Genomic DNA, 22,440 nt, shown 5'->3' with positions numbered 1-22,440 from the left:
CAAGCAGGAATGCGTCTATCTGCTCTTGTTTTGATGTAAAATATTTCTATTCTGCAGATATTCTTACAGACATCTGTTTTGTTCTGTCTAAACCTTAAAAGCATCGTACAAAGAAGACAGGACAGCTTGACCTTCCCATCCCCAATTTTCTTTCAGATAGCAAGATGTTGTTAAATATATGAAATGCCTACAATGTATCTTCCAAAGACCAAGTGTACTAAACAGGCAGAAATACTTGCATTGTGGTAAACCTTATTTTTTCATTTGCCTGGCTAATATGGTGACCGAAAATTGACAACAATGCTCATCGGTAATAATGCTGTTTCATTGTACTCTTTTCTGTTTGATCAAAGTCACAAGTTGAGAAACAGTCTCTACATTCCCACAGATTTGTTGTAAACACAGTAGAAGATTTTGGAGATCTGGTAACCAAAGACACCATCTCACTCACAGAGCCATATAATGGGAAGAACAGTTTTACAGTGAGAGTGTGTGTGTGCTCCATGCTGTAGACAAATCGATGAGAGCCATCATTCTTCAGCATATTAGAATGCATTGGCAGAGAGTAAGGAGCTCATTTTGCAGCAACATTTTATTAATATCACAGACACTCAAAGTGCACTTAACTTTCCTTATATAAAAGTGGAAACATTTGATTACATTCATCATAAAGAATGTCCAGCATTTCGTTGTTAAAACTCTTAAGAATTCTTTGTTTTTATCTTAAAACTACATTCAAAAAGGTATCAAAATGCTAATTTGAAAAAGATGTTTTAGAAAATAGACCTGCTGAAATTCTACAATAAAAAATACAAACGTCTTCTTAGAACACACTTGACCATTCTAATATATGCTGTTTGCCTCATGGATAGAAAGTATGAAAAGAGAACACAAAGCCAGAATATAATTAAAGTTTCTCCAACACTCAATCAGTCACTTGTTGAGCATTTTTAAGTTAATCAAACTAATTAATATCAAAACCAGAAGTGTAAATGCTTGAAGATGTAACACCACAAACATCAAATTACTTCGTAGTTGCACTCATTTTACAATGATCCTTAATCAATGGTCGCTACTTTAGTGTGGCACATGGAAATTCATTTGGGTGTCCGTCACAACAGCTTAGTGACATATTGACAATTTGGTCACGATAACCAGACAGTAAGTTAGCATTGTTATTTCAATGAACTTATACCATTCAACCATGCAGCATCTCTTTTGTTGAACAAATTACAGTCTAAGCAGTAGGGTTAAATATAATTTGATGATCAACAAGGCAAATTTGCCTGTCAAAGTTCACATCTCTGAGTAGCATTAATAAGCACCTGCAAGCAATTCCACTGAAATGACTTGATTCATTCTGAAATATAATTGTAATGAATTCTGATATAATCAGGTTCTTCATTACACAGCGGTTGAGAATGAGTGATTGTTGGAAAAGATTATGAGATTGCCTTGGCTAGAGATCACAGACTGTATATAAGAAGTGGTTGTAGTCACCATGATGTCACCCCATTGGTTTGTGGTTTGAAACCTCGAGTTCGGCATCTGTTTTTTTTGCAACCAGTCCTGACACGAAAAGGTGGAGCTAAGTACAACCGAACGTTGAATAAGACATTTTTTGGCTACAAAAATATTACAATTGACTTTCATGAACTGAAAACACACTGAAAGGGTTCAAGTTGAAAGACGAAAACATGGAAAACTTCCACACTAGACAACACTGTGGCAGTGACCTGTTAATCTCAAGGTAACAACATCCTAAATCATATCCTGTTTTATCATCTGTTTTACTCTAAATGGGACCATTTACAAAATGAAAATCATGCTGTATTGAAGGCAACTTAAAACTAGCGATGGAGACCATAAACTAATGTTTATAATTTTTACTGAGATTAAAAATCAAGTGAAAATAGGGTCATTTTCTCATAGACTTCAATCCAATGACACCTCTTTTTGCAACCTGCTAGGAGAGGTATCCTACATAATGGTTTATGTGTTGATATCAACTATTGTAATTGAACTTTTGCTATGTTCTGCCCCTCGCATGTAGACTGGCCAATCTTATAGCATTGGCCAGCTCTGGCCAAGGTCTGACAATTATCCGATTCTGCTCCATAGACTCTCATGTAATTGTTACAGATCTTCTCCATTTTAAGGCTGGTTTTGTGGATTTCGAGCTAGTCGTGGTTAAAACATTGTGCCTGGGCTACGTGTAACAGTCATAGCCTACCCCTTACCCAGAGAGGTAAGAAGGAGATATACGTTACGTTTGTGGAGCTAACATTAGCAGAGTAGCAGATCATTAACTAACTGTAGCACTTTTATGCTATGCTAGCTACTTAAGGTATGCACATGTTGATCGTAACAGTGAATTAAGACCTACCCGACTTTACAAAAACAGTGATGTTCCTTAATTTAATTGAATTCTGTCTCAATCTCCAGGTGATGTGGAGGTTCACTTTTACACTGTGAACTGTAGGTTTTAGATTCTATCTTTTTAACCTTTTTAGCCACTGAATCAGTTTGACATCCTGGATGTATTATTCAAATCTATTTTGTTGATCCTTCTGTCTGCTTCTCTCTGAAATCACTTTTTAGATTTTCCAAATTTTAGATAATATTTATTCACGGAGTGCAGCTAGCGACAGTGTGGGCTCCATAGTAGCTCTGACAGCTTGACCGAGTAGCAGCTGGGGGCGGGGCTTAACAAAGGCTTATATTGTATTTTGTGCTTGCTCCTCTGGAATGTGTAAATAAATCCCCAAAACAGAATGTATTTTAAGGTGATATATATGGACATTCTTTTTGCATTTGGCTGCAGGTGGGAAATGACAAATGAAACATCAATATGAAAACTGGAAAACATTGAAAAATACAATTCATAGAAATTTCAACTGATGTCACCAACAATAACCAGCAGTCTGTAATAATCTTTTATGCCTTCTTCAAATTCTCTCGTTCTGTTTTTCTTCTTTCATTCTTTCACTTTCTCTATGTGATACATCCATTTATCCTTCCACTGTTTCCTCTTTTCTTTCCTATACTTTTCGCTCCATGCTAACCGCAGATCACCCCTACATCTTCACCATGTGAGCAGTTGTGTTTCCCCACTCTGGATCTCTTGCACTCCAGCAGTGATCTCTCCCCACCCTCACACTCCACATCATCCAACAGGATCCTGACGCTGCGGTCTGCCTCCCCGAACGCAGCCCTCTTCATCACCGCCAACACCGTTGTGAAGCCAAGCTGTCGACACACTACAGTACCTGCTTTGTTGGTGAAAAGGTCATCGCACACTGTCCCCCACTCACCACGGATAAATATCTCCACTCTGCCTCTATCTGATAAACCATCGACGCTTACCAGTCGCACCGAGCCAACCCTCAGCCTTCTTCCTCCTCTTCCTCTCTTGTAGCCGCGACCTCTTCCTCGAGGCCTCTTATATACTTGGTTTCCCTCCACGGCACTTTCCAGCTTCTCTCCAAGCCACAGCCTGACTTCGTGTGATTTGGGCAGCGTTGTGTTGATTGGTGGTCTCTGGGGCTTGTAGCCTGATGCTGTAGGTTTCTGGCTCCAATATGGCGCTCGTGGTGTGGTCAACGCTTCAGGACGCTCAGAGTATCGTACAGAGGTCAGAGCCATCTGGGGTAGTTTAAGGGATGTTGTGTGTGGAGAACGAGGAGGTGGTGGTGAGGTCAGAGGTTGGGAGGTGGTAAAAGGGTACAGAAAGGGTCTCCAGTGTCTCCTGGTTGGAAGTGTGGTGATTGGGATTTGAGCAATCCTAGAGAAGGCTGCAGTCATGACGGTTGTGCGATAACCTGATGGAGAGACAGAATCACCCTCTTTATATGTAGTTGAACAAAGTGCTAAAGAAGTTTTTCTTTAAAGTAATAGTTTGGCATTTTTGGAAATGCACTTATATGCTTTCTTGTTGAGTGTCAGATGAGAATATTGAATACCATATATGTGCTCCCATTTTTTCCAAACAGTTTTTTATAAGTAAACCAATGAGATATAACGTGTTTATTAGTGGACGGAGCCAGACTTGCCATTTCCAACTGACGAGTATCAATCTTCTCATGTATAGCTGCAAGAAAGCAAATAAGCACATTTCCAAACATATCTCTAACTATCAAATTGGCCATTTGAGGTCGCATATTTTAAAAAGCCATTTAAAACAACGTTATCCTTGAAGACAGGCAAGGAAAGACATAAACACAGACACATAAAGATGAATGTCCAAACTGAAGCTGATGCAGAACCATTTATTCAAAATAAATAATGCCAAATTACCTGATTTAAATTAAAGTAATACCCAAAACATAAATAAGCACCATTTATCCTGCTTTAGACTCTTGTACCAGCCAAAGAATATCATTCAAGCAGGAATTAATGTCGCAACGACAGCTAATTTCCCTGTACCTGAGTTTGACTTGTGTGAAAAGCTCATGCTGCATTTACATGGAATCAGGTTGACGGCAGAGAGACAACACCCTCTAAACAGCACAGGAAAAATAAACTGTCGCCTCACCTAATTTTACTGTCCTGCTCTCGTCCACTAACATGATATTCGGTTTCCCGTCCACCTGATTCCATGTGAATGCAGCATTATTCTCACCCTCTACCTCCGCAAAGGCAAACTTGTCTTTAATTTACTTTCGGTCAATAAGCAGAACATAAGCAAAAGTTGAGACATTGGAACACTACTGTACTTTATACAAGTTTCTAACAACTTGACTGCAATTTTATTAGCATTTAATAAAGTGAATACTACTAAACTAAGAAAATAAAGAAATTGGTTTTTTTCCCCTTTAAAGTGCAAAGACTGATAAGAAGCACAAGTAAAAAAAAGAAATTGGATCAAAGAATTTACTATTGGGTTAACGTATCCTCATACAACGGGTTGTATGATATCTTACAAAAAGTTATTTCTACTACAAATGTCTAGCAGCACGAACAATCAGTGCGCCCACGCAAGCCCCTGCAGTGCAGAACTGCAGTAAAACTACTTGGTTACGTTTTGAGAAAAGATTGTAGTTTAGGTTTAAATAAGTATGTTTATTACGCAAAATTGCTGTTTGTTATGTAACTTCCGTAGTTAAGTACATAAGTTACGTGACAAAAGTAAGGTAAAATATGTCAACGTTGACTACAGGTGTCACAAGGGACATGAACAGCGGTCTCCAGGGTATCTATCCCCCCACCCACCTCATCACCTTTGTCCCTCTTTATACTATATGTGACTTTCTTATCGGCAGCCCTGCCTGTCCTGGCTCCCGGTTATGTGGGTTGTAAACAAATTACAGTGCATCATTTTAAGTATGTATAAGGACAAGCAGGGGATGAGAACAGCCTCATTAGCTGCATATTGATTTATGGACTCTCAGAAGTGGTAAATATAATTATTAGCAATAAAAAATTATCAAGAGTTAGTATTTTTTGCGCCACAAAGAAAAGAACATAAAATAATTCAAAATAAATATATTATTCCAAATAGGCCCTCCTGACTTTTACTGTAATTAATTTATCTCCTCGCTTTTTAGCATCTGTTTAATCATTTTTTTCTTTTTTCACTAAGCAAGAAAATACCTGATCTCTAACATACAAGCAGTGATTTTGGTAGTTTTTGCTCTTCATGTTCTTGCTTATGCAGTAAAACTATTAAGGAACTATGAATACATAATGCTTTAATAGCCAGAAGTAAGTATATTACAGTTACAGTAATTTACAGTTAACCAACTTTGACTTAGCTGCCAAACTATTTATATTCATATTTTGTTTTCATATATTGCTTTTAGCTGTGCAGCAACCCCTACAGCAATTATTTACAACTGTAATTTTTAGTTTGCTAATTTTGAAGTGGTTTGATTTTATCAAACACGAAAATTCTATTAATCATCCAAGGAAAGTAAATTGCACAAATGTTAGCTAATTTAACTATTAGCATGTTAAAATGTAAAGCAAAAACAGAGCGCAAAGGAAGAAACCACTTGGTTTGATGCTGGTTGCTTCTCCCTGCAACAAGGTGTGCACTAGTGTACTGTTGGGTTTAACGTTAGCAGTAACAGTTGACTTAGTTGTTGTGTAAATAGTGGATCTAGTGGTTGAATAATCAGTGGAGCTGGCTTGGTAAACAGGTGCACCAGTAGGCCTACCAGTGGGTGAGGTTGTGGCGGGGGTTGTTGCCATGGTCATCTGGTCAGTTGTTGGTATGGTTGGCGGTTTTATTGTTGCTGAGGTTGTTTTTATTGTTGTTGTTGCTTTTAAAGTTGGTGTTGTTGGTGGTGGTGAAGTTTTTCTCATTGTTGTTTTTCTTGTTGTCTGTAATGTTGTTTTTCTTGTTGTTGTTGCTGTTGTGGATGGTTGTGGAATTTTTCTTAATATTTTTCTTGTTGGCATTGGTGGTTTTATTATTATTATAGGTGATTTTCTTCTTGGTGGTGTTTTTGTTGTTTTTGTTGAGGTTGTCGTGGGTACAGGTGTAGTGGTTGGTTTCTTGTTGATTACAAACTCTGCAAATAAGAAAGACATTTTGATCAAAAAACCCATAGAGACTTTGATACATATGTAAATATGTATTAACTAAATGTTGCATATTGACAAGATTATGAGACTAATAGACATCTTTTTTTTTAGCATTCAACAGATAACGTTCTCACAAGGTTTTTGGTAGAGTGCATGTGGCTAAGAGTCTAAGGTTATTATAAAGAACAACAAAAGAAAAACGAGAAAACACAAATATGAGTGACAATAACAGAAGGTAACCAGGATGTTTAAATGAAAGAAACATTATTTTAGGATTTCCTAACCTTCTTTGGGGTAGAAGTGAATCAGTTTTCCCTTTATCTTAACAGGTGAAGGCTTGACGCTGCACCTTCCTGGTGCTGCTCGTCTGTGTGGTCAGGAGAGAAAAAATAAGCACATGTATGCAACCTATTACATGCTTTTTTAGCTCTATATAGTTCTTTAAATTATTTTGAAGTAATTCTACTGTATTCTAAGAACAGCTTTTATACTTTAACTAGAGCTAAACAGGTGAATTGGTGGGGCTGATATGTCAGCTGATATTAGCTTATTGCTGATACATATGTGTCCATGTTTATCAAAGTCACTAAGCAACAAGAAAGATCAGCACAGTAAAACCAAATATTTGTTTGTGATCATTTAGAAAGCACTAACAGAAGAGAGCACTGAGCAGCTCTTTTTTCAAAATGAAAAAGTCCTGCTCACTTCAAATCTTGGTCACAGTTCTTTAATAACCAAATTTAGAAAGCTTAGAGACACACAGCTGGCAAGAAAAATTAGACAAACAAAAAACATCGACACCACACACCCCTGTAGGTATGATGAAAGTGTATTTGTTGCTGTAGTTTGTAGCTACCTGGAAGGGTCCACTATTTTATAGACAACTCCTGCTCTAGCTGTGGCACTCGGGGCTCCGGTGGCTAAGAAATACAGTTCTCCTGGAAAGATGGAAAGAGGAAAGGAAGATAGAGAGTCAGGCAGACAGAGACAGGAGGAGATTAAAAGACAAAGAAAAAGACTCAGCAAGAAAGAAAGAAAGAGAGGGAGGTGAAAAGATGATGGACAGCAGGGAGAAAGAAAGGAGGGACGGGGGTATTTACAAATAGTGTGGATGAGAGAAAGAGCGAGAAAGAGGGAGAAAATGTCAAAGTAGAAGATATAGAAAGTAAAGAAAGAGGAGAGAAACCACATCAACTCAAAATTAGTGTTACGGCAAGAAATAGGATTTGGACTTTACTTGAACTGTTCAACTTCCTCCCCCAGTCACTTTCAGAGGGAGGGAAGAGAATAATTAAGAGCAGCATGTGTGCAACACTCTCCCTCATAAATCAGCAGCCTGTTTAATTCAAACCAGATTGAAGGTCAAACTGAGCCCTGTACTGGGTGCTTTTGGATGTCATTTAATATTGTCAACAATTCCACAAGTCAAGAAATTACACTTTAACAAGGAAACAACCCCCTTAACTAACCATATCATTTAACTTTACATAACTGTCCCACACCTCAATGACTTCAATAATGTTTACTTTTAATGATGCAATATATGTGTAGGTTACAATGACTGTTTGTTTGTATGTTGTTAGGTTCTCACCAGCTTCATCCTCAGCAAAAGAGATGACGTATTTAAAGTAACTGTTGATGAGTTTGGGGAATCTGCAGGTCTGGTCTCTTCCCATGCAGATCTCATTGTACTGCCATTCACCTGAAGTGACATTCTCCTTCAGAGACATCAGACGTCTAAACAGAAACAATAGCACATAAACACAAATAGCACAATAAAAGCAGCTTTTATTGAAAGTGTTTGGGTTCCTCCAGCCACACTTAGTGTATTGTTGCAGTGGCTTCTCTAAAAATGTACGAAAATGTACGGCTAAAAACGTACAACCAAAGGAAAAAAGAAGATCTGTGCATTTTTTTATTTGGCTGTGTATTTTAAATATGTTACAATCGCCACTAGCACACATTGGACCCTGGGTGTCTGCCGTGATTGGCAAGAATTTGTCTGTTGTTTTGAAGTTTAGATTTTAGAATAATGCAGAATCACTAACCCACTCATGAAATCCCCAAAGATGTAGAGTCCATTGAGGTTGGGCATCTGACAGCCTCTGTAAATGTATCCTCCTGTCACTGATTTGCCCAACTTGTGGGGGTAAGCAAAGATAGGCAAGATGTCGTCTAGACATAGACATAGAACAACAAGTCAGTTTATCATCATAACAACTACAGCGACATTCTGCACACTGAAAAGGACAAAGGAGAATTATAGTGTATATGGAAAGTCACTCGAGCCCACAAACTTAAATTATATTTGGCTAAAATGAGCCCTCACAGCTTTTACCAGTGACAATACATATACTCAAAGAAAACATGTAATCATTGTCAGTAGGCTAGTGTCAATTGAAAAAAAGTGAAAGTAAAAAAATGTGAGCTTCAGCAGCGTAGAAAGAGTCCTCACCTAGCGTGGAGTTGTGACAGAGTTTGCGATCGTAGCAGCTGAAGCCTTCTTTGGCGCGCCATCCATAGTTGCCTCCTTTACACATATATTGACAAAGTTAGAGCAACTTCTCAGTGAAAGAGTTATTGTACCATTCTATTTAAATTGAATTGTTTCAGAGAAGACTCAGATTAAACTGTGATTTCTGACTCACTGTCATGTCAGAGTGAACCATTTCTTAAGGAGATGTGAAAAGAATGTGAAAAGAATCTTAAACGTTAATTAAAAGTTAAATCTCTCTCTCTACAGTAAAACGTTGCTTCAAACTACAATCATCACACCTTTAACAATGAGGTCCACCTCTTCATATTTGTTCTGGCCCACGTCACCACAAAACATCCTGCCTCCGCCTCGGCCTGTAGCGGGGTCACCTCGGTCAATGGAGCAACGCCACATGTTTCGAACTCCGTATGCGTAAATCTCTGTACGGAAAGAAGAAAAGACATTACATGTTGACACAAATAGCATACATCCTTTGTGCAGCTGCACACAGACACCAAAGGCATATATTATTTATGCATTAAAGATGATTTTGCAACTGTCGTAGCCTACTACTCAGTAAGAGGAGACCCACTGCAGTTACTCATTATTTGCGCTCCGATGATAAGTGTTAAGAATAACTACATAGAAATAGCCAATCTTCTTGCTGATGGTCTTCTTTACTGTAGGTCATATAGAGGCATCGTTATTAAATTGAGACTTTTTCATAACCATGGAGTTCCTCACAGTAACTTTAACGTTCACAATTGTTACATTCATCTTAAATGTTCGATTCACCTTAAAAGTGACCAGATATAATTGCATTATTCCAGAGGTAACAGTTTAAGGGATTTACCAGGTCGAGCCTCTTTCTCCCTCAGGAATGGGTTGTCTGAGGGGATGCTGTACGGGGCGCCATCGTCATTGTTGTCAACATCAACACGCAGCACCTTGCCAAGGAGTGTTGACCTATCAGAGAGTAGATGAGAGAGGCAGAAAGACTGAGCGGCTGATTGAGCGCTCCTTTAAGTTGGATACGCCTACTTTTTTTTTCTTTCTTTCAAGCATATGTTTCTCCTTTGAGCTAAGGCTGTCCCATCAAACTATTTTTCTACTTGTTTCAAAAAACCTCATCTTCCTCTGCATTGAACTTTGATCTTTTTATTTTTCATTTTTCATTTATCTTTCCCATCTTCATTCTTCCTCATACCCATGTCTTCCTCTCCATCCAACATCCTGTTAGTGTCCTTCATATCTATCCCTTTCTCCATCTTTCTTTTTCCCTCCTTCCCTCTCATTTAAGTTGCACCTTTCTCCTCCCTATACCCTGGTTGCTCTCTCCTTATAGCCCAGATTACTCATTCAAATCCCTCCCCTGTCTGTCTCTCTCTCTCTCTCTCTCTCTCTCTCTCTCTCTCTCTCTCTCTCTCTCTCTCTCTCTCTCTCTCTCTCTCTTCCCTCCACATACCAGTGTGTGGTGGTGCAATTTGTAGAGTCAATATTAGACTTGGCAAGCTGCATCCTCCCTCATTCCCAGAACAGTTAATACAACCTGTCAACAAAACCCCTCAGAAACAGCTAAGCGGCTCAGCTATAACTGTCGGGAGAAAAGCTGTCATTGTCTCAAATAAACCTTGCTTACTGTTTTGTAAACCATGTCATTAACCTGCTTCTGATAAAATGCATGGTTGTTGAGATAAACAACATAATAATGTAGTATTTGTCAGCTCAAGAGTGTACAGTGTAACTACTATATGTATGGCATTTTTTGAGTATTTTCCGATGTGTACAGCAAATGAGCAGTAATATATTGCCCTTCCTATCTTGTTGTCCTTCGGCTGTAATTAACATTTAAGCCGCTAAGACTTGATCAAATGAGAATAAAGAATGACAGTTGTAGCTCAGAGCTGAATGAAGGGCAAACCTTCACTACAGCGAAAAACCCCACACATAATAGCTTCCATATATACGTACATGTCCACATACCTAAACATGCAGACACAAACACACATTGCCTTAAGATACAGATATCTATCAAATTAATTAAATTAATTATAATGCAAAGGTCATGTGGTTGGAGAGGAGAGTAATGTTTACCAACACAGTAAAAGACACATAATGTCCTGCAGTCCCTTTAATGAAAGCCCCTTTTATAAACTCTATGTAAACTGCTCTCGGCATAAACACACCATGCCCCAACTCCCATTGGCATCTGTGGACTGCCACCAGATGCTGACTAAAATCCTGAAAAGAAGAATGGATATACAATATGAAGTAACATTCAGTCCACCATTACTCCAAATATGCAGTCTATTGGGTCCTTATTCCTCCTGGTTTTCAAATAGTTCTTTCCCACTGCTGCTGCTGTAATTCTTGGTCAATGGTGTAAATATAGAGAGTGCAGGCAGTGCGGTTGCAATCTATAACAAAAGTATATGCTGAGTCTACATAAATTATACAAATATTTCTTTATTTTGTTTCATATGTTTGTCATATACAGCTATGCAATGATGATTGCTGGGTAATTTATCAACAATTTGTCAACTCTCTCATTGATCATGTAATGATATGTATGATAGCTAATCCTGAAAGCTTTCTCCTTGACCTGTCTACACTCCCTAATATAGTAATATAAGTAACTCATTTGACTGTAAAATCCAACACATTGTTGGTAAAATATATACATGCATAATGGTGTGTGTGTAGGAGTGTGTGCTTCATAACAAGTAACTAGCGTGCAATAGGGCCCGTCAAAATAGCGTTCCCTGGGGCCCATTTGAACTATTTTACTCCACTCTCTTTGGTGACATGCTTATATTCGGCCCTGTTAATGCAATTACACAATCCCTTCCAAAGGTCTTCAGCACTCCTAATTTTAATGAAACATAATTGAGATATTCTCAATAAACCCTCTAGAATGTAAAATAAGTTATTTATTGCAATCCTAATTAAATAAGTGCTTTACAGGGCCTGGCATGTATCAAGGATACTTTTTTCATGATCATTTTTGAACACAAATGACTCATTTGTACCGTATAATTGTCATTATGTGAGTAGGTTCCCAGCCCAGCAAGAGCCTCAGTTTACGGGAATTTTCATGAGAGGAAGATAACCTGCCTTCAAAAAGTTTATAGACTATAAGACTATAAAAAAACTATAATTTATAGTTCAACAGAGCAATTTGAGAGTCTGCACAGTTCTGAAGTCTATCTTCTCCATAATTTTGATCCTTTTCATTAAACTTAACTAGAATTTAATTATTTGGAACTCCTTTTTGCCAGAACTGGCTGGTTCTAACCAGACTTAGGTATTTTTTAATATATGTTTATGTAGCCAACATCTCAACAACATCAAGGTGTCTGCCAACATTTTACATGAAGAGCATTTTTATCATTTAAAATTTTAACAACCTACAAGGAATCAAAATGATACGGATGTATGTTACTTTCGTATATCACTTTAAATTACAGACAAGAGCGAAGCTTTTGCTCGGAGAATGATTTTCCAAACAATTACCGGTCAAACTCTTCCTGAGCGCAAGTCGTACATGTGCAGCTCATTCTCAGGTTTGCTGCTGTAACCTGAAAATATATTTTGTTACAACAACAGTGTGAGGAATCTAATGTGAGGTGTTAGAAAAATACTAAAGTCATAATCAAGCATCATAATTAGTTAATTTGAACTTACTTGTTCTGTGAGTTGCCAAACTTTCCAAATGGGTCCCCCGCTCGGCCACCATCACCAATGAAGATGTACAAGTACCCGTCATGGCCAAATAGAAGCTGTCCTCCATTGTGATTGGATGCCGGCTCTACCACCTCTAGAATGGTCCTAAACCAAGAAGTACATAAGAACCAGAACTTAAAGATATTCCATCTAAAAGTTTAATGACACATATCTTAACTAGAATTACCACCTTGCAATTGTATGCCTCGACTAAACAGTCAAGTTGCAGTTTACATACATGTCCGTCCAAAATGTCATCACCTTATCATTTGAGTGAAGGGTGGAATTATAACTTCCGGTCCGTCATGTGAAGCCATGGGGCCCAAAAAGACTTTTTCCCATAGACTTACTGTATATTGAGAAAGAGTCTTCTTTAAGATAACAGATAATGTTTTATCCGTGAGTTTTAGTTTTAAGGTAAATCAACTGTCCACACATGAATGGCCCTTATTTAACTCATTACGTCTTAAAAGTTGTAAATGCACTAATATCCAAATCCAGAGTTATTTTCCTTCCTCTGTTCATCTGAATGAGCCTGAAAACGAAGCTGAGAGGTGGGGTTAAATGTACCAGCACTTGCTCTATGGGCCCCATCATGTGTAAGATCGCCAGAGGATGAGGGTAATTTCCTCTGAACTTTTTTGATTCATGCGTCACTGAGCAACCTTCATAGGAATGACCAGGGCACCGCCTCTTAAGCTGTATCCACTTCTCTTTATGCAGTTATGTGGAGGCAAGGGTCTCTATGTTTCCACTTGTGTTTCTCTGACTGTGAACTTCTCTCCTCACCTCTCAGAGGAGTGGTCTAGTTGGTTGTCATCATGTGTCAGCAGTGTGAACTCGCTGATACGTATCCTCTCCTCCTTCTTGACAGACACAGAGTAGTACACATAGGCTTTTCTGACAGTGGTGATCCTATGCACAGAAAAGAAGCAGAAGAACACTTCACACATGGGCACAGTGACCTTTTCCATTGAGAATCATGCAAATAATTACTTTCAATGACCCTACATAATAATGAAAGCGTGAACCTTGGGTGTAGGGCAATGCAGAGGAACCCCCTCTCGTCTCCAGACCACGGCGATGTGAGGACGGCTCTGGTGAGGTTGAGGAAAGGACGGTCGATCCTGGAGCCGTTGGCCAGATAGACCCATACATAACCCAGCTGCTCCGCCACAAAGAATCGATGAGTCCCGTCATTTGCGTGGATCATGGCCACTGGGTTACGGAGCCCGTTGGCCACCTCCTGCAAGCACAGCTCCAGACATCCTTTGGGATCCTCACGTACCAAGCCCAGGTTAGCATTTAGCTCTGGGGACAGAAAAGAGCAGTAAACATATGATTAATGAATCATTATAAGCACACAAAAACAGAGAATGGGTTGAGGATTTGTATTCAAGTGTAAGTGTGTCTATGACTCAATTAGTACAGCTTCCTTTCTCTAGGTTTCTTAAGGTTAGCATCAGCAAGTACAACCTACTACTGCCAGAATATGGACCAAAACTATTTTCTCCACCTCGGACTTTCAATTGATATACATGTCATAATATTTCAATCATGCGTCTGTTTTTCACACGTCTTAAAAATCATGTTTTTTCCATACAGTCAACCTTATGTTCAGACTAGCAAGAAGTGGCAATGTCTGCTCATAAATCATAATTGGACTGTCTTGTTAGTGCAGGTTCAAGTTCTTGCCATCGACAATTAAGACATTCATTTTTGGCAGTCTATGACAACTTGTTTGTTCTTGTTGGCTGTTAACGTAAGTAAAAGTAATAAAATAAGTTTATCTCAATGGGTGTCCGTGCCAGCTGCTGAGCATACACATCTTTCCCACATGTATACACCATACCTGAATTTGTCAATACATTAGGATAGCAGTACTGTTTGTCCTTCAGCTCCAGGAAATTGCAGAACCTTCTGCGATCTTCTTCTAAAGTTGCAGTCAGGTTTGCAAACTGCTGCGGGTCCCCCGAGTCCTCCAAGAGGAGGCTGAGCGTGTACCGACACTGCCGCCAGTAGTCGGAGCAGTAATCACCGCACAGTCCAGGCAGCATGCGCATGGGTGTGTTTGCATCTTCAGCATCATACAGGTGGGCGGCGTATGGAGAACACTCCTGCAAAAGGAAGGATGATTTAACAACAAAAGAAAATTCACTCACGATTAAAAGAAAGAAGCCATCGTCATTGTGTGTAGATTTATATTTCTGCTTCCACGGAGATCTCCATCAGTGTATATACTTACTAAGCCTTCTTTAAGCCGATGTGTTTATCTCAGAGGTAAAGTTAAGGACATGTATGGATCACATAAATACAGGATGAGTGCACTTATTCCACCGCAGCTCCTTACCGCCTCACTATGACTGGTCATGCCTGAGTTATATACAGGCTGTCTGAGAGTGCAGCCTGGTATAAATGGATCCCAGGAAGGTCCAGTCAGTTATTAAGTCACAACCACACTGTCCACACCCAGAATGGTGAGCTGCAGGCACAGGCAGGCACAACAACCAAACCATCGTGTGGTTGACTGGTGCTCTTTCACTCAGTGCCAGATCATCTTAACCAATCATCACCAGGAAAATGAGAACCAAGGCACAAAAAGAAACGCATCACTCGTAAAAGAACACAAATATACACAACAAACTGTCCAGATGGTCAACTGATCCAAGACTTCCGATTACTGCCCAGAGATGAGTTCACTTTTCCATAGAACATTTTGGCATTTAGAGAAGAAAAAAAAAGTAACTGGATGCAAAAAGTTTAAATAATTGAGCACACATCAGAAGAACTTAGGCAAACTCTTATTAACAGTCTGCATAGCCCCTGTAAGCCTTGAAAGCAAATGGGCCGTTGTCTCTTATTTCCCAAAGATGGAAAGTAAAGTTTCTGTTGCTTTGTTTCACAGTCGCTTAGCCTGTAGTTTAAAAAAAAAAAATGGACATTACTGCATGTTGTTTAAAACAACTTTGTAAGTGAAGGATTTAGTCTCAAAACTATTTTAAGATTATGTCACTGTGGACAACAGTTGTATTTCTTCTGTTTTTCTTTTCACAACCACGTGTTAAAAATCTGTTTTCCAATAATCTGCTGTAACTATAACAAAAATGTTTCTAAGAAATCTGGGAATCACACACAAACACACAGCTGAAACAGAATGTGCACAAATGAAAACTAAAATGCACACAAACAAACAAACAAACAAACTGTATGTGTACACTCTGCGTGTGTGCTTGTACCTGGATCTACTGCTTATAAATAATTGAAACTTTTATTTCTTAGTGCTTGTCAAGCTCAAAAATCCCCATATGACACATTATTAAATATTGATATATTTGAGAGTAGGAAAAGGAAGAAAGTTATGTGTCTGTGGGACTGAGTGTGTATGTGCTTTAAGTTCATTATACATTTCTGTGTGTGACATGTGGCTGTAATGTGTTTTAGTACATGTTGTGTTGTTTATATATTTCTCTATTATTACTACTATGGAGGCAGTTATATGTTAAGACAATATGTCATGTCCAAATTGTTACATTTCTGTGTACAGACCTAGTGATTTCCTGAATTTATATTGTGCAAGGGATTATTTATAAGGCCCCATAATGTAATACATATATATAATTTCTTCATGATAATATACTGGATAACTGATTTTTTTTCTAATATCTGTCCACTCCTGAGGTTTGATCTTCTCATCCCAATGAAACAATGTTGCGAGAGTAACCACAGGGCTCTTGTATGTGGGCTCCTTGAAATAATTAACTGAACATATTTTGATGTGGCATTGTTTAATCCCTTTGGTTAATAAAGCATTTATGTTTCTGCCTGTGTTTAACTCTGTCCTCAAGTAACTTCAGCTGCTGTTTCACCTCAATGGAACCCCTAAATATAATAAATAAATCATTATTGACCAAAAAAGAGACAAAGAGAAGCTAACTGTAACAGAGAATCTTTGGTAAGTAACATGAAAGTACATTGCTGGGCCGAGATCAGAGCCTTCCTGAGAGAACCAGCTTTGCAGGGCAAAATAAAAGCTGTATTCAGTCTGAGCTGCGGATTCTGTTAATGAAAGAAGTTTCTGGGCCAAACTGGGATGTGGAGCAGATGGAAGCTTGATTTACTGACTGAATTTATAGCTTCCTCCACTTTGATTTATCTTCTTTGTCATACAGTAGGACACTGTATAGTAAAGAAACCAGAGTCATGCAAATGTTTAACATAAAGGTGTCTGGTAGTATTTCTATTCAGGGAAATGTGAGACATATAATGATAAAAGGCACAGCACAGAGTAGCTAAATTCTTGGATACATTGGTCGACAGTGTCTCTACTGTTCGACCCACTTACTTTGAAAAACCAGCCATTGTTCTGAGACAGTCTTATTTTGGCTCCTAGTAACACAGGGTAGGATAAATGCATATAAGTACTAACAGCTGTTCCCTAACAATTCAGCCACTTCAAACTACTATAATTTGTGTTTACGAGCACAGTTCAGAATAAACTGAAATTCAAACTTGAGCAGCAAATAAGTATTTTTTTCACTCTGCCTTCCTCACTCCACATACTGCAATGAAACGTCCACATGGTGGTGTTATATTATATTTAGGAGAGAGAAGACAGATGGCTGGTAAATGTTTGAACCTGGACTGAAAGGACCCCTGGAGAGAAGGGGGGTGGGGGGGTGGGTGCTCACAACGATTGAGATGATCGTTGTGATTATCGAGAAGGAAAAGTAAAAAAATGATTGTCTGATGCCGCGTGTCAGTGTGTCAGTGTGTTAGAGATTTCCTGTGGTATGGTGCATTCACACCCTGTTTGGAAACTTGAACATCTGCAATGTTCTGCTGCTGTCACAGCAAGCTACACCGGCCGACAGAATAGCCTGAAACGTGCACACACTCTAAGGGTACATATTAAAAATGCAACAGAGGAAACAATTAATTCAGTGTTCTGTTGTTCTGCTACGTGTTCACTATATGTCTTCAATTGGCCTCAGGTTTTGTTGTTTTATTCAATTTTAAATACTGAACTTACTCCTAAGAAAAATACAGTTATAACACACACACACACACACACACACACACACACACACACACACACACACACACACACACACACACACACACCAAAACACGTAATTCTAATACAATCACACTATACAATTTCACTTTTAAACTTCTCTCTGCCTGCCGGTTTGAAGTTTATTGATCTCTGTTTTAAGTTTTCTCCACCTGTCTTTCTGTTTCATCTGTGCCTCACTCAATCTTTACCTCTCTCTATCTTCACTGCTTTTATCTCTGCCTCTCTTTCTTGCTATCCCTCCTTATCTCTCTCTGCCCCTCTCTTGCAGGAACTTGATATATCCTGTACCCTATCCTGTAGAGGAGGAAATGGTTGTTTGTTTGGTCAGGCTCTGGGATGATGACAATCTCCCTCTTGTCTCCCTGACACACACACACACACACACACACACACACACACACACACACACACACACACACACACACACACACACACACACACACTCACTCAGTCATTTTCCCTTTTATCTCTCTCTCTCTCTCTCTCTCTCTCTCTCTCTCTCTCTCTCTCTCTCGCTCCACTTGTCTATCTGTATGTCTGTCTCTTCACTGTCTCATAGATATCTGTGCCAAGAAGCTCCTGCAGTGCAGCTGGAACAGAGGGCCTCAGTGTGGTGAGTTTACCCAGGATAAGGACCTTGGCAGTGAGGTAATTTGACCACCTCTAGACCATCTTTTACCTCAAACAACACAAAGTGGGTCTGAGTAGGGCTCCAAAGAAGATTTTGAAAATCTAAACAAAGTGTTTATGAAAATATAAAGAATCACAGTTCAAAGAAAGAGCAGTCGCACAGCTCATTGCTACAGTGCACTTTTTTGTAATATATATATACTTTTTTACTGTAAAATGTTATAAGACTGAAATCGTAAAATATGGAAAAAGTTTGGTACCCAAATACTTCTGATTACTTTTGAGATGATTGCGATAATTTAAGAAATTAGTAAACTGTATGCCTGCAAAATAATAATACTAAAAGTAGCTCCATGTTTAATGTTGTAAGGAACCCATATTTACATTGTTCTGGACTCTATATCTTATATATCTTACTCAAACTAGGCTCACTGTGGGAAGTTGTACGTGAGCTGCTGTGCTGTCGTTACACACAGTCTGCATTGCTTGGAAACAACCACAGTGGGCCATAATTATCACAATGATAGAAACCTATATTTTAGGAGTTTTGTCACTGTCTCAACATAGCATATGATGTAAAACTGCCAGGAAGACTTGCAGTTAAGTTTGGTGTAAGTTAAGTTTGTTTTGGCATGGATACCAAAGATGAAAGTGTTATAAACAGACTAAAAATTAAACCTTTATCTGAGGGGCCAGGACAAATTTGCACTGCATCAATCATTCAATTTGCACACACCATCTGCACAGAGTTAGTGTCTGCAAAGTCAGCACCTAATTATGCAATACGTATGTGGGATTGGCTTCAAGGCTCATTCTGCCAGTGAAGGAGAGGTGGATCTGTCTAAGATTAGCGAGCTCAGAAAATAAATGAAAACGTAGTGGTACTGATATGGAAATACTGATTGAATTTAAATCACATTCCCAAATCTTAACAAAGACCACAGTCCCACTTGGAGGGAAATGCAGTATTGTGATTCTACTGCATCACTGATACAATGATCACTGTAACATTTAACTGAAGAAAGTTTTGTTTGGCTAATGCAGTCTGAGTGATTGCTTTTAAAAGTAATGCAAGCACTGTAAAAGTAAGAAGTTTTTGCGTTGTTATGCTAAGAAACTTTATTCACTCATAATTGATATCTCAATTAGATTTAATTCAGTTTTCCAATGCACAACTTAGGGTAGAACAGAAAGACTGGATATGCTTGATTTTAGAAGCCAAAAACATACAAATTCTTCCAGATCTTCTCTTTTTGGATTTACTGCATACATTGCCCACATGAGAAATTGTAAGCCAGTGCAGGGACGTGCAGTCAGGGGAGGCAGATGCGGCAGAGCCTCACCTGACATCATGAAAAGTAAAAAACAAATAATGCTAAAATAGAATAAATATTAATATTTCTCTACTGATCTCTGCTATAAATGTAATTTCGGTATGATTCCAATCATTTCAAGCATTTTTATAATCAAAATCGCTGAATTAGCGCATGTCCTGTTCAAACAGAGGAGACACGCGAGGTGAGGGACGAGCTGTCCCCTCAGATTGTGAATCCCTCACTAACTGGGTTGAGCGCGTGCCTTTTGCTTTCTCATTGTTTGTCACCACTGTAATATTTGTAGACACTTTTATTATATGTCTTGTCTTTCCATAGAATAGATAATGTATTTCACGTCTGTGTAGAACATATTTAGTGTTGCTGATCTGACATTAAACCGCAGTGAAAAAGCACAGAGAGGCAAACACTACTCTGCCTCTAAGAAGAGGGCGTGCGAGAGCCCACGGGTCGGGTTTATGCTTGTTCTGTCTTTGCTCTTCTTCTACACTTCTCTTCTTCTTCTTCTATTTTGCTTTGACGCAAAAATGTAAGATTCTATATCCAAGCTTAAAAATGTCTCAAAAAACAAGGCAATATGAACAAATCAACAGCAATTCAACGTCGGACAGGTAAAGTAACCTTTTATGTGTTTGTTGTTGTCTTTATACATCCGGGGTTGTTACACAGATTATCGCGGAATCTCACGATGTTCGCGGGTGGTGCCCGCGAGCGCTCCGCTTCTGAAACGCTCCCGGTGGGGCAGATCGGTGGGGCAGATCGCGGCGCACACGCTCCCGGTGGAATCAAATATGTACCTTACCTATGTGTGTGTAAAGCATGCTGATATGAAATATGAAAAACAACCAGTAGTCAATGTGCAATCTGCCAATTGAATGGTGATTTAAGCTTCTCTATTGGGTTCATATATTTGTAAATCTGACTTATGTAGTGTCAGTGCCTCACCAGACACGAACCTCACCGCACGTCACTAAGCCAGTGAGTTCTTTCAGGTCGTTGTTTGACAAGTTAATCCTTTTGTGCAGTGCGACATTTTCTCATTGCATATCTGGCACTGTGTTTTGGCCAAAAGGAGTTTTGGCTCTGCGTTTAGTTGTAATGTTGAAATCAAATGCTGAGTTCATATTCTTTGTTCCAAACCAGAGTTGAAAAGGTTGCCTTATTGCACTGTATTATTTGGCTTGTTTAGGTTCCCACAGCACAATTACAAGCAAACCCATCAAAATGAACAATAGTTAAGACTGCGGTCAAGCTCTCCAAGCAGAGTAAGTGCTGGTTTACAGATGTCAACCTGTCCATGTAGCCAATAAACCACATGTTAAGTCGGTACATCGTTGAGATCGGATTCTTACTGACAAACCACTCCTCAGTTTCCTTTGGGGTGTTTTCAGGCTATGTGTGGTTATTTGCTTCCCACTGAAATGTAACTGGCATCATTGTAACCAGGCAAAACAAACCAGATGAATAAACTCATTTCAATAAACTGCTCAAAAATGCACACTGTGCTATTCTTCAAGACATTGTGGTGTAATACTGTGGACAGCAACACCCGGTTTCACGAGTTGGGACTGCAAACATCCGCAGTCATATTTAGATTCACAAAATGTGGGACTGATATAGTCACTGCACATTGCTACACTAACACATAGTGGAAAAGATTAATGTGGAAATGTGATTAATGTGAAAATGACTTTAGAGACAGGTGTATGTTTCCAGTACAAAAGGCATGGATTCAGTCACATACTCAAATGCAATTAATAACAAATAATATCCCCCCTTGAACATCTGGATGCCCAGGAAGAGGAGAGTGTGGACACATAATCACATGATAATTATTTTTGAAATAATTGAATGTTTCTCTTACCTGGCAGAGGATGCTGCGTATGTACTGGGCGCACGCCATATAACCTGAATGGTCAAAGTTGTCCATGATGGTGTAGAACTTGACTGATATCTCCTCATCTTTTTCCAGATCACAGCATCCAAACTTCGAATACTCCTTACAGAAAGCCAGTGGCTGCCGGGGCTCAAACGGAGGCTTGTAGTCCAAACACTGGGGGTGACAGCACCCCCGCCAGGCCTGGAGGAGCAGCAGCAGGACGAGGAGAAGGAGGTGAGGGACAAGGACGTGCTGCAAATTACAGGTCTGTAGGGTCATGATGTGAATATGCTGTCTGTCAGTTCAGGATATCGGCTCAAAGCAGCTTCACTGTAATGTGTGAGAAGAGGGAAGCCTTGTTGTTGGACAATGCAAATGGGACATCTCCACCAACATCTGTCAAGCACAGGTGTGAGACTCAAAGTTAGCTTTTCTTAAAGTTTGGAGTATTGGTTGTCCTCATTTGATGTCTGGCATGGTCTCTCCAGTTTCCGTGTGTGTGTGTGTGTGTGTGTGTGTGTGTGTGTGTGTGTGTGTGTGTGTGTGTGTGGAAGTGTGAATGTGTGTATCAAACACACTGACCCAGCATCACACCTGCCTGCAAGTTGGCCAGAGACAGGCAAAGCGCTCAAAACCCAGACATCAAGCTTTTTTGGCAAGCTGCCCTCGTGATGTGTGTAAATAAGGTTAAGTAAGGTCTAGCAGGTCCAGAGAATTCTTTTGATGGTTAGAAGATCTGCAGTGCAGCTGTCCAGGTGGTGTGTTGAGGTTGGCAGAACCAATGTCCCAAAGT

At 39.3% G+C, this 22,440-nt stretch overlaps 1 protein-coding gene across 2 annotated transcripts; it reads right to left on the bottom strand.

Moving 5' to 3' along the window:
* Positions 1-2,742: 2,742 nt before the first annotated feature.
* si:ch211-136a13.1 (HHIP-like protein 1) lies at positions 2,743-22,055 on the bottom strand. Of its 2 annotated transcripts, none has more exons than XM_068709938.1 (14): positions 21,633-22,055; positions 14,580-14,844; positions 13,759-14,038; positions 13,517-13,642; positions 12,689-12,832; positions 9,858-9,970; positions 9,304-9,444; positions 8,984-9,058; positions 8,577-8,703; positions 8,120-8,265; positions 7,385-7,466; positions 6,813-6,895; positions 5,994-6,515; positions 2,743-3,821 (listed from the first exon to the last, which is right to left on the bottom strand). In XM_068709938.1, exons 1-14 carry the CDS (start codon positions 21,924-21,926, stop codon positions 3,061-3,063), a joined length of 3,159 nt encoding a protein of 1,052 aa, XP_068566039.1. In that variant the 5' UTR covers positions 21,927-22,055; the 3' UTR covers positions 2,743-3,060. The 2 variants fall into 2 exon arrangements, with proteins under 2 accessions (XP_068566039.1, XP_068566030.1); XM_068709929.1 differs by having other exon boundaries at positions 6,159-6,515.
* Positions 22,056-22,440: the final 385 nt, after the last annotated feature.

Source organism: Cebidichthys violaceus, unplaced genomic scaffold (assembly GCF_023349555.1).
Source record: "Cebidichthys violaceus isolate CVI_PGR_0920_01 unplaced genomic scaffold, fCebVio1.0.p SCAF_1, whole genome shotgun sequence".
Lineage (NCBI taxonomy): Eukaryota > Metazoa > Chordata > Actinopteri > Perciformes > Stichaeidae > Cebidichthys > Cebidichthys violaceus.
This window is presented reverse-complemented; position numbering and strand designations above follow the sequence as displayed.